The sequence below is a fragment of the Pimephales promelas genome, chromosome 20 (assembly GCF_988280905.1).
Source record: "Pimephales promelas chromosome 20, fPimPro1.hap1.1, whole genome shotgun sequence".
In the NCBI taxonomy this organism is placed as follows: domain Eukaryota; kingdom Metazoa; phylum Chordata; class Actinopteri; order Cypriniformes; family Leuciscidae; genus Pimephales; species Pimephales promelas.
Window position 1 is genome coordinate 28,687,422 of NC_142788.1, and position 15,938 is coordinate 28,703,359.

The 15,938-nt window shown below is 35.2% G+C and overlaps 2 protein-coding genes across 7 annotated transcripts in view; both read left to right on the forward strand.

Moving 5' to 3' along the window:
* reps2 (RALBP1 associated Eps domain containing 2) overlaps nucleotides 1–2,132 on the forward strand; it is a 48,582-nt gene extending 46,450 nt beyond the window's left edge. For both annotated transcript variants that reach the window (XM_039652713.2, XM_039652712.2), the window contains exon 19: nucleotides 446–2,132. In XM_039652713.2, coding sequence (XP_039508647.2) covers nucleotides 446–514 — 69 coding nt within the window. In that variant the 3' untranslated portion in view covers nucleotides 515–2,132. The remainder of the gene's footprint in view (nucleotides 1–445) is intronic.
* A 5,222-nt stretch (nucleotides 2,133–7,354) lies between these two features.
* Nucleotides 7,355–15,938, forward strand: part of nhsa (Nance-Horan syndrome a (congenital cataracts and dental anomalies)) — a 102,620-nt gene continuing 94,036 nt past the window's right edge. For all 5 annotated transcript variants that reach the window (XM_089124666.1, XM_039652205.2, XM_089124668.1 and 2 more), the window contains exon 1: nucleotides 7,355–7,865. In XM_089124666.1, the coding sequence (XP_088980792.1) occupies nucleotides 7,586–7,865 (280 nt within the window). In that variant the 5' untranslated portion in view covers nucleotides 7,355–7,585. The remainder of the gene's footprint in view (nucleotides 7,866–15,938) is intronic.

Sequence of the window (15,938 nt, forward strand, 5' to 3'; positions counted from 1 at the left end):
AAAAATATTTGTATCGGTATCGGCCTTCAAAATCCTTTATCGGTCGGGCTCTACACTCGATCATGGCGTTTAAAAAACGCGGCGCTCCCATTGAAAACAATCGAAAACATACGCTATGCGCGTGGAAAAAAACGCTTCGGTGGACACACGGCCTTAGCATCACTGGTACTATTGCTCATATAAGGTTAGCAACCACTCAAATGATGTAAATTCAAGTTGTTTTTTATTCATACACGATTTGGATTTGATAAATCTATATCAGATCACTTACAGTAGTTTTGGCTGCAGGTCACAAGAGTGCTTTTTATTTATTTATTTTATCTTATATCACACACACAGGCCTGAAGGACACGTTGAAATGAAAGTGAGTTTAGTTTGATCGAGTCGGCTTAGCTTATCTCAAATAATCTTTTAGTTCACCTCTCTCTCTCTCTCTCTCCGTAAGGTTGTGCACCGGGAGCGAGTCACTCTGGAATCCCAGCTGGAGTTGCTGCGGCCCGTGGCGTCAACCTGACCCGACACACACTCGCTTTCTCTCGCTCTCTGTCCTTCTTGTGCGTGCGCCGGACTCTGGGTTCTGAGTTATAATTCAGGCACGCGACAGGAGACTTTAAGTGACCAAACACTTTAAAGACGCCACAAACACTGTGTCAGAACCACAGGAGAGTACTAGCAAGTTCGTTCTGTCAGAAAACTAGATGTTTTCTTGATGGTTTTGGGTTTGTGTTTGTATGTTCCTGCCTGTGTTTATCCAGCAGAATCATGCCAACACGTCACGACTAACTGTTACACAAGGAAAAGCTTCAGTATTCAACTTCATTCCAGGAAATTGGGAATCAATTTATGGTTTATTATGCAGTGGATCTGATTTTCTAATGTTTTATCCGATTACTGCACCATTACGTTTCAGTTCAATAAACATGAATATGTTTGAACCGGATCAAGAATAAGCTTATAAGGGGGAATCTCACTTCACCCCGAGAGCAGACGGATAAAATAACTAATAATATGATAATGATTACTTAACTAATTATTATAATAAATTTATATGGACTTAAGGATAAAATATAGCCTATAAGGATCTTATTTTAATGATAATAAGTACATTTTAAGCATTAAAGTAAGCACAACAAAAAATGACCTGATCTTCTAGAATCTCGTTGACTAATCGCATCTAACATAAACATTTGTTTACTATATACTGAGTGTGTAAGTGTGTGTGTAATAATATATGTCTATGTGTGGGGGTCTGTGTATATACAGTACACACACACACATGTAAACGCAAACTTTTATGTTAGATGTGATTAATCGCAATTAATCGATCTTACAGCACTATATATATTACATTAAAGGAATTATGAATAATTTGGGGATGGAAAACTGTTTAGTTATCGTGAAAATTGTATCTAAATTATAAGCTTGATTTTCTATTCTTTCACGATTTCTGTTATTTTTCTTTTGGTTTTGGGGTTAAATATAAGCCTGGACAGATGCTGTGTGATTTCCCCATGCAGAACATTGACGATAATGTAGATGAATGTAGAATAGTCATTCATTTGTGTGCTGGGACAAAGAGTTAGCAACGATGGATGTGTCCTAAAGACTGTATGTGTTCATGCATGAAGATGAACATTTATTTTTACACGACTAGTTCTGCCGGCATGTTGTATGTGAGTAGTTTGACCATACAGGACAGGAATGTTTTAATATCTCGACGTACGTGTTGAATGCCACGTTAACCTCAGATCAATGAGGACGAGCCAGTGATTGTGCTTGTAATGTATTACAAAAACCATTCAATCGTTTTCTTTTACATTTTTACATTTTAGTGATTTCTTAAGCATTTCTTACTAGCCTTAAAATTATTTTGGGGGGTAATAATGAAGAAAAAAAACTGCATCAAATAAAAACCAGTGACTGCAAAAAAAAAAAAAAAATGTTTTTGTTCAAAAGTGTGCTAAATACTTTTCTATGCAAAAAAGAAGAAATGCTCACTTTGAAAGTTTGTTTGCCACGTTGTGTGTTTTTGATACTGAACGAATCTCTCATACACTGTGTTCTGATGCAGGAGTGGGAATGTTCTGTCTATAAGTGTGTCAATAAAGCTGTGGAATTATGTGAGAATATGACACATGTGGTGTGTTTTGATCTGTTTTAAGTTGCTCATGAGGAATATATAACAGGGTTTCTGTGGCTCTTAAAGGGATAGTTCACTTTGAAATTAATCTTTGGTATGTTTTAGCTTACCTCAAGGGCATCCAAGATGTAGGTGTCTTTGTTTCCGCAGTATTTTCAATTTTGATATTTTGTCTGTCAGTCATATAATGGAGGTCTATGGTCACCACCTCAAAGAGCATGCACCGAGAAGTCCAAATTAAACATGATTTAATGTCTCATAAATGTAAGTATTTTGCCAATTTCCCATTCATTGGCTATATAGTCACACTCGGGACCAAATGGACCCCCCATTTGGACCCAAAGGTCCTGAGTGTGACTATTTTTTACAACCACTTAGACTATTCAAATCTTGTCCCCAGGATGTTTTATTTTGGGTGTTCATATACCAAGTACCAACAAAGTCACGAAATTTCGGACCATTCTGATGAAGCTATGATTTAAAAAAAAAAAAAAACGACCGAAGGACCCTAGAGGGGAAAACGTCATAAAAATTGCCAAAATACTTAATAAACAGGCGAAAGGAATTTTAGTCGGAATCCTATCGTTTGGAACCAATTCTATAAGGATTAATTAAGATTCTAAGATCAGAATGTCTGTTTATCCAGAAGGAACTTGCTAGATTCTTATTTGATCTCAAGATTTGATTCCAAATTCCAATTAATTTGTAAATTTGTAAACGACAGGCATTCAAATGCAGAATTCCATTGACGAAGATTCCTGATAATCAGCATCAGTCCAGATTAATAAGAGAATTCCAGATTTCTTTTAGCGGTTTAAATGTAAACTCCTGAGTAAATAGATATGTAGTGTTAAATGTTTGTATTGAGTGTGTAATGGTGTGGATGCGAGTGTGACCTCAGTGTCTGATATCGGCATCATTGTTCTGTCCATCACGCGCAGCAGATCCACTGTGGAATGAAGCCAAACAACAGGACAATAGAGACAGACATGCTTATGAAAACATATGACATAAACCACGTCCGGGCCTCGCGTCCACAGAGTCCACTACGTACTTGGGCACTTAGATCACACCTAATGTGTGAATGTCATCGCATTAGATAAGAAAACAGTGGCGTTTCTTTGAAAGAAAGCCCACACAGGCACACTTATCAGGCAAAACTATTCAGAAAAGACGCTAAAATGCTAAAACATGAGATCTAGTGTTGAAAATGAAGACTAATTCATTAAAAGACATTGAGCATAACTGATGCGAAAGCAGTCGCTTTGCTATTCTGCTATTAAAACGCAGTGACGTGTTGAAGTGTGAATCAAGCATCTGCTTTTTAAAGGGATAGTTCACTTTGAAATTAATTTTTGATATGTTTTAGCTTACCTGAAGGGCATCCAAGATGTAGATGTCTTTGTTTCCGCAGTAGTTTCAATTTTGATATTTTTAGGTCAAACCGTTCTTGTCTATCAGTCATATAATGGAGGTCTATGGTCACCACCTCAAAGAGCATGCACAGAGAAGTCCAAATTAAACATGATTTATTGACTCGTAAATGTAAGTACACATTGATGGCCTAAGACACGAAACGAGCGGTTTGTGTGAGAAAAAGAAAAGTATTTATATCGCATTTATATCACAGCCACAAAGCGCCCGTGGCCTCAGATCACTTGGACATGGCTGTGGTTACAAGAGGTAAAAACTATATAAATGCTGTTCGTTTTCTCACACAAACCGCTCGTTTCGTGTCTTAGGCCATCAATGTGTACTTGCGTTAAATCATGTTTAATTTGGACGTCTCTGTGCATGCTCTTTGAGGTGGTGACCATAGACCTCCATTATATGACTGACAGACGAGAACGGTTTGACCTAAAAATATCAAAATTGAAAATACTGTTGAAACAAAGACACCTACATCTTGGATGCCCTTGAGGTCAGCTAAAACATATCAAAAATTAATTTCAAAGTGAACTATCCCTTTAAGGTCATTAAGCATTAACCTTTTTTCTGAATTACTCATTCATATTTAATATGTACACCAAACCCCCAAAGCAAACAATCGCATCAATACAGACGGATTGAGGTCACGTGAGGGTTTTTTACAGATTCAAATCCAGTTCAACAGCGGCTCAGTTTCTCTCGGCCGGCTCCTCTCACAGAAATAATGGATTAAAACAGTAAAACGCTGAAAGCGTCTGAATCGAGCAGCTGGACTCACTGGCGTATATTTAGACAAACGTGCGCACATAAATAGACGTATATATAGAAACACACTCACTTGTGGCAGCTGAGCTGGTCTCACATAGACACCAGCGTTGTAGAGGTCAGAGGTCAAACGACTGAGGCTCACACTCTCTCCATGAGCCCAAAATATCCTCGTCTTCCTCTCTCACGTGGATCTCCTCAAGTTTACACCACTGACTATATGAACATGTTGGATTGATAAGTGTTATTTCATCTATTATTTAATTCTCGGCCTGTCTGTGTCACTGTGCAAGAAAACATTCAAAGCCAGTTTACGTTATGCATTATGTCATGACCTATTAATGAACAATTTTTCTTTTTACATTTATTATTCTTATAAATATATTTGTATAGTATAGTTGTATGAATTTAAGTAAATATGTATTAATTTACTAATTTTATTTTTATTTATTTATTATTATTCACAATTGTGTTTATTTTATTAATATATTTGTTAATTTTAATAATCAAATATTTATTTTGTTTTATTTTTTTAGTTACTAATCTAACAGGTTAATGTTAATTTATAAATAAATTCATACTTTATTATTATATTTTTAGTTATAAAATATTTTGTTATATTTTTTTGTCTATGATACTGTTTTTATAAATATACTTTTAAGTATATTGATCAATTGATTTATAATTGACGTTATTTTATTCTTCTTACATTTTATTAATATAAGATGTATTTATTTTCATAATACAAAATTATATTTTATTGTTGGTTATTATTCTAATTAAATCCATTACTTCATGAACTAATCATTTGTTACAACATTTATTATCTAGGTTGTTAAACATATTTATAAATATACCTGTGTATATAGCTACTTTATGTATGTATTTATTTATTATGTATTATTTATATATGTTATTTATAATGGTTTATTTATTGTGTTGTATTTATATTTTATTTATTAATCTAGGTTAATGTACATTTATACATATACTTTTATTCAGAAATTTTATTTTAGTTAAAATATTTTATTATGTTTTATTTTTATTTATTAATCTAGGGTAATATAAATGTATAAATATACTTATAATGTATTAATATATTTTATTTTATTTATAAAATATTTTATTTTGTTTTATTTTTATTTATTAATCTCTATGGTAATGTACATTATAATGTATTCAATATTATTGTATTCATATATTTTATTTTAGTACTAAAATATTTTATTATTTTTTATTTATCTTTTTTATGTAGGGTAATGTTTTTTTATTATAGTACATTTAAATATACAGTTCAATTATTTTATTCAGTTTATTAACTATTATTAATCGAAGATGTATTTATTTTCATAATAAAATTATAAATTGTATTGGTGTTTATTAATGTAGTTGCATATTTATTATATATATATATATATATATATATATATATATATATATATATATATATATATATCAAATTCAGTTTGGATGTAGATAAATTCAGTGTTTTAAAAACAGTCTCCGGACTGTATTTTTAGCATGTTAATTAAGTGAAATAACTTGAATATAATTTATTTTAAATAATATTGTAAGCTTGTTGGCCCCGGCACCCTGAGTGTGTGAACCGTGACCTAGACGAGTGTGTCCAGATCAGACAGAAAGCATCTCCTGCCACTAGAGGGATCTGAGTGTGTGAGGAGCTTTACTGGTGAAACCAAGTCAATCCATGACATACATCAGTCTGATTTCAGCACTTCGCCTTCATTCATGTGTGTGTGTGTGTGTTTGCAGCGATGGCAGTTCTGTGTGAGTCCTCTAGTGTTAGTGGTGCAGTAGGAAGGGCTTTAGGGACGTGAGCTCTTCTGTTCTCATCAGGCTTTACTGAAATCCTCACTCAGCAAATGTGAATGAGACACTCTCAGTGACGCGTCCCCACAGGAATCTCTCGCTCACACACACACACACACACACACACACTTACCTGCATGGATTTGAAGTGTGGAAACGCATTATTACTGATGTTTCACACCAACAATGCACAGAAGAATATTTGTCCACTAAAAGGTCAGTTATTGTTTTGCGTGTTATGAAACAAGCTTTCTAATGAGCATCACGTGAGAAGCCAGGGCAAGATATCATCATATTTCAAATGTAATGTATGATTTAATACCAGTGTTGTTCTTTTTAACTGAAACCATTAAAAATAGTTATTATGTTGACATAGTTACATTGTATTTACTTAAACACGTTCTGAGTAATATTAATTAAACACATCTACTTATTATAGAGTTATGGTTTGGTTTAAGGTTAGTTACTTATGTATAATTTACTGTTATAGTAACATGCAACTACCTCATCTTAAAGTAAAGGGTTACTTAAGAGTTAAATAAAATATAAATATTATTAAAAGCTTAAATAAAACGTAAACATTTTTTTAAATTGGTGACTAAGTTCTAAAATGACTAAAACTAAAATAAAAAAGGTAATTTTTAAATGAATAAAAACAATGGTCAGCAAAAAGACAATTATTAAAACTTGAAATTAACTTAAAATAAAAACTGGTCATGTTAATTCACAGAAGATTGCACTCTAATGTTGTTGTTTCAACCCAAATTTGGGTCAAATATGGACAAACCCAAATGTTGGGTTAAAAATGCAATTTAAAAAAGTTGGTTTTGAAGAAAAAAGTTACAATTTTAAAAATTTGAAATGACATTTTCAACCCAACATTTGGGTTTGTCCATATTTGACCCAAATTTGGGTTAAAACAACCCAACATTTTTAGAATTTATATATATATATATATATATATATATATATATATATATATATATATATATATATATCAGAAAATAAATTATTAAAATTGAATTAATTTATTTTTTACTTAGATTTTTTTGTTTAAAAAAATGTTCCCTTGCTCTATCCAGTCTCGTGTGTGTGTGTGTGTGTGTGGAAGCTGCTGCTCCGGATCCAGTGGACGCTTGACTCCGCTCCAGGTTTTCACTCCGACTTTCCTTAAAAGCATTCGGAGTTTAAAGCGCAGAAAAACACGCCAGCGAGTGTGAGAGAGATCAGAGCGGCGGAGGCGGATCAGTGTGTGTGTGTGTCCGGAGAGAACGAGCGGAGGATGGAGGACGAGCCGCGAGAGACCCTGGACTAACAGAGGAAGAGGAGGAGGAGGAGGAGTGGGGGGTCTTGCTTTTTACATGGAACCTGTTTGTGTTTCCCTCCAAAGGTGGATTTTATACTGAAACACTACATGACAAAATGCCCTTCGCCAAGCGGATCGTGGAGCCCCAGTGGCTGTGCAGGCGCGCGGACGCGGACGAGGAGTGTGTCCTGCTCCAGGACCTGTGCGCCCTCAGTAATGTGTCTCTGTCCCGGACCCTGCGCCAGCTGTCGGATCTGGCCAAACACGCTTGCTCGCTCTTCCACGAGCTGGAGCACGAGCTGCTCGCCACGAGCCGGCGCGTCTGCGCGCTCCGGGACAAGATGAGCCGGATCCAGGAGACCACCAGTGCGCTCGACCCCAAACAGGAGGCAGTGCGTGAGTACCACACCACAGGAGACACTTTCATTTCAATCCAACATGTGCAGAAGAGTTGATTTGTCTCTTTTAGTCCCTCACCCTGTGCGTAATGGTGATCGCACTTGACCAGCTCAAATGCTTTACCGCTACATTTAATAACACACTAAAAGTGTTATGTAAGAACGCAAATATTTGTTTACTTCTGCGCGCTCTTGTCTCCTCGCGCATGGCTGGTGTGTTCCAGTGGTTAAAGATCTTGGCTGGTGACCCAAAACTTGTGGTTTCTTACCCAATATGACTGAAGCCTTGATCAAAACTCCCTCAGGGAACATGTTTTCGGTGAGCTCCCTGCTAGATATTCAGCATTTTATCTGGAGCATCTTGATCAATCTGGCTTGTGGAACATGATATTACTGTCCTAGCCCGGTTATAAAGCAGCATTGGTGTTTGTGAACGCAGCTGGAGGACAGAAGGGCTGGTCTCCTCACACACATGTCAGTGCAGGGAATGAGGATTCTTGTTAAACAGAGAACATCGTTTCCGTGTTACATAAGAACAGATTCTGTCATTCATGCCAAAGTGAAACAAGCCTTTCTCCTGTCTGTGTGTGTGTTTGGTGCAGGTTGAACTTAGTTTGTGTGGTAGGCTATAATTAGTTTAGTGATTTGTAGATTTGCATGTAATGCAGTTCATATGCACCGCAAGAGTGAAAGAGAAAGTTTCTTTCTGTTTTGAGAGTTGGCCTTGCCCTTTTGGATTAAACAATAATAATATAAAAATGTGTATATATATATATATATATATACATATATATACTTTTTAATTGTATTGATATTTTTTTATTATTTTATTATTTATTTTTTATTATTATTTCTTATTTGTATTTTGTTTAATATTTATTGAATAATAATAATAATAAGAAGAAAAATACATATTTTATAAAATATGTTAATACAACAACAGAAATAATTGTAACTGAAATAAATGTGTTTTATTAACATATTTTATAAAAGATGTATTTTTCTTCTTAATAATAATCATAATATTAAAATAATAATCAAAATAATCAAAATATTAATCAAAATAATAATAATAATCAAAATAATATTAATAATAATTATAATATTATTAATAATAATAATCAAAATATTTATAAAATATTTTAAAACAATAACATAAATCAGATATAATAATCATCATCGTTTAATGAATTATTTTTTAATAATTTCATCAGTATTTGATTGTTTAATATTTATTTTAAATATTTTATAAAATAAAAATAACACATTTTTGTAAAATATAAAGACACATTAAACCATAAATATAAATAAAATAAAACATAATAATATAAAATATATACAGTATTACTGTTGTTAATAATGTCATTGTGGAAAAGTCCATAATGTTCTCTCTCAATACACTAACATGTATGATATTTAAAATGTTATTAAAATATTAATAAAAACAGATGTCAGCTATAGTGGACAAGGGTGAAGGTTTCATTAGTGCACTACTTCAGTTATACATAAACTAGGAACAATATTTTTACATCATTTATTAATCTAAATGAATTAGATTAATAATTTGCCTTGCGTTATTAAAATCAAAGGTTGCATTTGTTAAGATTGGTTAATGCACTGTGTAACAAAATGTGTAACTGTAGACTTGAAGAGTTCAGCAGTGTGTGTGTGTGTGTGTGTTATATCAGAAGACGTTTAGTCTCTTCATTCCGTCTGAATCTCCTGATCTTCAGGGTCAGTTTGAGAGTGTGTGTGTTTATGCAATAACACTCATCCCAGCGCTCCTGTCCTGTCCTGTCCTGTCCTGTCTGTCTTCCTTTAGACACTAATAGTTTGTTTAACTCTGGGAGGTCTCATCGAACCCCTTCCCTCGTGCCGTCCCGTCTCGAGTGTGTCCGCTTTAAGTTCAGAACACATCAGCTTTAGCAATGCAGGTCCAGTAGACCAGTGTTTCCCAACCCTGTTCCTGGCGGCACACCAACACTGCGTGTTTTCTTTGTCTCCCTAATCAAACACACCCGATTCAACCCATCAGCTCATTAACCCACCTGATTATGAGCTGATGGGTTGAATCAGGTGTGTTTGATAAGGGAGACAAAGAATACACGCAGTGTTGGTGTGCCGCCAGGAACAGGGTTGGGAAACACTGCGGTAGACAATCCATGAGGACCTCAGTTCCAGTAGTCTGGGGTCAAAGGTCACCACTGCACCTCAGTTCTACCTGTGGGTCATCTCAGGTCACAGTGTCATTAATCAGATAGACTGGGATCGTTTGTTTGTGTCGGTTTGCTAAACATGACATCATAATTATGGTAATCCGTCAAACGGGAGAGTCTGAATCGTGTGTTTCGCTCGCTGATAAGACGGACAGCGCCATGCAAAAGGAAGAAAGAAATCATGATGCGTTCTGCGGTCCAAAATGTGTCCGAATAATGTGTGAGCCAACAGCTGGCACGGGGAGTGTGATGTCACAGGAACTTTTGAAGTGTGTGTTATTGTTGTGGTAATGATATATATTGAATAGATGTGTGGACCCCCTCCCCCACAACCCTGATTACCCTCCATCATCCCTTTCAGTGTGAGTCCAACAACACAGCAGCTCATATCAATGTGAATCAGTGTGTGTGTGTGTGTGTGTGTGTGTGTGTGTGTGTGTGTGTGTGTGCGGGCTTTGGAAGGGCCTTTGGTACCGTTCAAAGTCAGCATGGCCACATTAGGATCTGTTTATGTTGCTTGTGCTGCACATGGCATTCTGTGTGTGTGTGTGTGTGTGTGTGTGTGTGTGTGTTCATCTCTGTGATATCAGGCATGATGCTGACACAATTAGGTCATACACTGTAAACACTGTTTTGCACATGCTCCCTAAGCCATATCCCTGTTCAACACACACACACACTCTCTCTCTCTCTCTCTCTCTCTCTCTCTCTCTCTCTCTCTCTCTCTCTCTCTCTCTCTCTCTCTCTCTCTCATATAAACATGCCCTCATATTTTCCTCATGTATTGTCTAAATGCTAATGCTCTTAGTGTTGTCAATGGTTAAAGATGAGATCTGTTTTTGAATATTCAGTGGGAAATAATAATGGATGATGAGGCTTGATGTTCAGGATTTAAAGAAGCAGGAAATGATGTCATTTTGTTGATATTTTTCTGTCATTTGAGAGGTGAAGAACATTTTGAAAACTTTGACAAACATTTACACACACTTTTATGAAGAAAACATCAGATTGGATCATCTTTGCTTCTAATGCCACAGAGCTAGAAAGACACTAGTGAGTGTGTGTGTGTGTGTGTGTTAACGTAATAGGAGGACGCATGACTGTGAGGCAGCGAAGTGTGTCTGGCTCTTCTAGATTAGTATTTCCGTGGTAACAAGACCAAATCTCTGAATGTGGCGGGTCAGCCATGACTGTTCCTGGCTGTTCATACGGTCCTGTCCCGGACAGAGGACCTCACTGAGAGCACCCCCTCTCCTTAAAGTATCTTTTAACTATCACTTATGTTTTAATATAAAATTATACTTTCATTATTATTACATATTATATTTGATTTTGGCGAATGTTTTTAGTAATTGCATGCATGTAGTATTATTATTATTTCTTTTATAATGTATTGTAATATAAAATGTTTATTATTATTTTTCCTGCACACGGCCATGGTAACATAAGCAGAAAATATTTATTTTATTTTTTGAATTTTTTTTTTATTTAAAAAATAAATATTTTTTTTTATCATCTTTATTTTATTTTGACATTTTTAGTAATTACATATACTAATTATTATTATTTATAATGTACTATAATATATATATATATTTGTGAAACATATTTTTTCAGATATTTTTATTATTATTTATTATTATTTTTATATTTTTATTTCTTTTATAATGTATTGTAATATAAAATGTTTATTATTATTTTTCCTGCACACAGCCATGGTAACATAAGCAGAAAATATTTATTTTCTTTTTTTTATTTATTTTTTATTTTTTTTTAATACATATATATATATATCTTTATATATTTTTTTAATATATATATATATATATATATATATATTTGTGTGAAAAACATATTTTTTTCAGATATTTTTATTATTTACATCCACTGTAAAAATCTAATCAAATGTTAACAATAATGAAATACATTATTGTATAATCATTAAAAATATTATGTTGTCCATCTGCAGCATTTTGAGACATTACACAGAACAGAAGTGAAGTCAATCTTGCGGTTTAAACCTGGTCGGTCTCCTCTGACAGACTCGTCCCTCTCCTGTCTCACTTTGTCCTGTTTTTCAGGTCTTCTGGGTAATGTATTTTGATAAGGAATGTCAATAATTCCTGAAGCACACCCTCTCTTTCTCACATCCACACGCTTAAACTCCATGATTTCCAAGGAATGTCTTGTTTTCCCTCTCTTGGGTTACTCTGAATCTCAAAAAGAGATCAGAGAAGTATACACCGAGGCAGAAAGTGAGATGAACTCTTGCTTTAACAGTAGTATACAGTGTGCAGATACAGTATGTAGTCCACAAGAAGCATGCTAGTATTTCATTCCCAATATGTTTGTTGCTCCAGTAAAGATGTGTGAGAGCCTGGTCTTTGGCTGCTGTCTGGAAACACACACGTTCCAGTCCTGCCTGTCATGTTTGTGTGTTTCTTTCCAGTGAAGTTGAATAGCTGGTCGAGTTCTGAGGAAAAGAGTATCTCACACTTCCACAGAGTGTGTGTGTGTGTACACTTTAAAAAATGCTGGGTTGTTTTAACCCAATTTTGGGTCAAATATGGACAAACCCGAAATGTTGGGTTAAAAATGTAATGTAAAAATTTAACCCAACGGCTGGGTTAGTCCATATTTGACCCAAAGTTGGGTTAAAACAACCCAGCATTTTTTAGAGTGTAGGGGACAGTGACGCATACTTTTCTTCCAGTGCAGACTGATGGTCATCACACTGAGACGCTACACCTCTCTCACTGTGTTTCTGTTGAAGAGAGATCCATACCGACCGAGAGGAAACGCCAATGTCGTGTGTGAGTGTGTGTGTGTGTGTGTGTGTGTGTGTGTGTGCGCACACAGGTGGACGATTTGAGTCTTCCTGAGTGCTTTGATATCGAGATGGACAGGGTGGGATGAAATACGAGACCAGATTATTTTTGAGATGGGTGTGAGCTGCTTCTCTATCTATCTATCTATCTATCTATCTATCTATCTATCTATCTATCTATCTATCTATCTATCTATCTATCTATCTATCTATCTATCTATCTGTCTGTCTGTCTGTCTGTCTGTCTATCTGTCTATCTGTCTGTCTCCATCTCCTTTCGTGGTGCTAATGGTGCCAAACAGGTTTGAATTTCCCTCGTCTTCTCCCCATCATTAACTTTCATCTATCCACTTTACCTGTCAGTAAAACATAACAAGACATTTCCATTGAAAAATAGATCGCCTATATCCTATAAATAAAAATAAAATGATGTCTTAGACACGGCGATCAAGTCCCTGCTGTGCTTCAGTGTGTTTTCTCCTCAGATTTGTTGAATTATATATGACGTTGATGCTGCTCTTATGTAGGGTGTGTGACTGGAGACTCCGCATGGATGATGATCGCGCGCTTCCTCACGAGTTTCCCCGATCTCACACACGCACCAGTTGCACTGGGTTTTTTTTCTGAAGGGCTGAATCGCCCGATGAGGAAGGATGAAAACAAACACCTTGTCCGTTTGCATCATCCTGTTTTCCTCTTTGTCTCATGATCCAGCTGTTATTGGTCCTCGGCGGCAGGGGCGGTTCTACAGGGGGGCAAGGGGGGGCAGGTGCCCCCCCACTCTAGAGCCTTGCCCCCCCAGCTGCCCCCCTAACTTTGATGATCCAAAAAAATGTACTTGTAAAAATAACCTGCCACTCCACACGCTTCTCAAAATAGTGAAATAAACAATACATTTACCAAAAGTGAACAATTTAATTTTGTCATTTTAAATGTAGCCTATTATTAGCCCCTCCCCCTGATTCAACGTGCAGCAGAGCGGCGTTCGCTCAGTCTGGCTCTCTCACGCACTCACACACTCTGCTGTGGGGCGGTGGAGTGGCCCTGCAACCCGACTGGAGAGACTGAGCTGCCCCAGAGCCTCTGAAGGTGAAGTGAGTTTCCCCAGGTGTAGTTTAAACACACGTTTAACTTAGTTACATTTGTAATGAATGTATTGTATGCTAAAGACGATTCAGGATCAGCAAAAACAGCGAGTCTATTACATTAGCCAAAATCATCGGTCAAATCGCTCCCTCGTGATCTTTAAGAGCACTCTTCCCTTTGATTATCTAATTTCGATTTTAGTAAAGACAAGAACAGCTTAATAAAATATAAAATATTGTTTGTATCCATAACGTTAACTGATGATCTCCGCTGTTACGTTACAACACACATCGCCAGTTAGGAGAACGATCATTTGATTCGCTTTTCGGTTGCGCGCCTAAATGGCCAAATGAATACATAAATATATCAAAATGCCAAGTCGAGTATTCACGTAAACACAGTAGAAGTAGCTACTGTGTAACTGTAAGTAGGCTACTGTAAGTATGAGAAACTATGCTCAGTTGATAACTCACCTCATTGTGAAAGCCCTTCACAATTAATATTGAAACATTGTTTGCTAAATATTTGTTTGTTTTTAGTTGTCTATGGACCTAATAATTAGCCTAATACTGTTGAAATTTCATTGAAAAAAGCATGTCTTTAATAATATTATTATATACACTACTAAGATTTTTTATGTTTTTAAAAGAAGTCTCCTGGGCTCACCAAGGCTGCAATTATTTGATAAAAAATACAAAAAAAACAGTAATATTGTGAAAAATATTATTACAATTTAAAACAGCAGTTTTCTATGTGAATATATAGTGAAGTGTAATTTATTCCTGTGTTCAAAGCTGAATTTACAGCATCAGTCTGCAGTGTCACATTATAATATGATGCTCAAGAAACATTTATGATTATTATCCATGTTGAAAACTGTTTTTTACATTTTTATTTCAGGATTCTTTGATGAATAGAAAGTTCAAAAGAACAGAATTGATCTGAAATGGAAAGCTTTTGTAACATTAATCTCAAAGTTTGGGGTCAGTAAGAATTTATTTTTTATTTTTAGGGGAAAGAAATTAGAAAATGCTTTTTCTTGAGCATAAAATCAGCATATTAGAATGATTTCTGAAGGATCATGTGACCCTGAAAACGGATGTGTAATCAGCAACAGTAATGATGTTAAAAAATCAACTTTCAAATTACATTTTAAAATATATTAAAATAGAAAACAGATATTTTAAATCGTCATAATATTTCACAATATTACTGTTTGTCTTTTTTTTTTTCATCAAATTAAGCAGCCTTGGTGAGCAGAAGAAACTTCATTTAAAAACATAAAAAAATCTTACTGATCTAAAACTTTTGACCAGTAGTGTATATCTTTTACTGAGGCTCTTTTGAAACAATGCATTAACCATAAATAATAAAAAAAAATGGTACCTGACCTCAGTCAAGCAGTTCTATAAATCCAATTCCTCTCAGATATCAATCAATGAAACCAGGTTATAACTGGGGAAATAACAAATACAATAGGATTAAGTAGTCTAAACATACAGTAACTGGTGTGTGCATGTGATAAATCTTTAGGGCCCGAGCACCGGGACCCTCTTGGAATTGCTCTGTTTATTATTATTATTATTATTCTCCAAGATGAATCGTACTTTTGAGGCCTAATTCTGATTTTATATTTGTTGTAAGCTACTTAGTAGCTACATGGCCCTACAGTGTAATGTAAGGATAACCAGAGATTTCACATATTGACTTTTGCATGGGAGTAGTTGAAGAAAGTAGCTGGAGCCTAACCATGAAAAGGAAGGCTAAAAGTGGGGATATTGCCAGCTTTTTTGTGAAAAAAAAAAAAAAAATCAAAACTAGTACACAGGAGGAAGAGCGTGAGGGAAAAGAAAGGCAGTAAACTGGAGAGACCAGGAGGGTCATTTGTGGACTGTAATTATACCTTTTTAATTATAATAAGAACTGGAGTATTGTCCGCTGT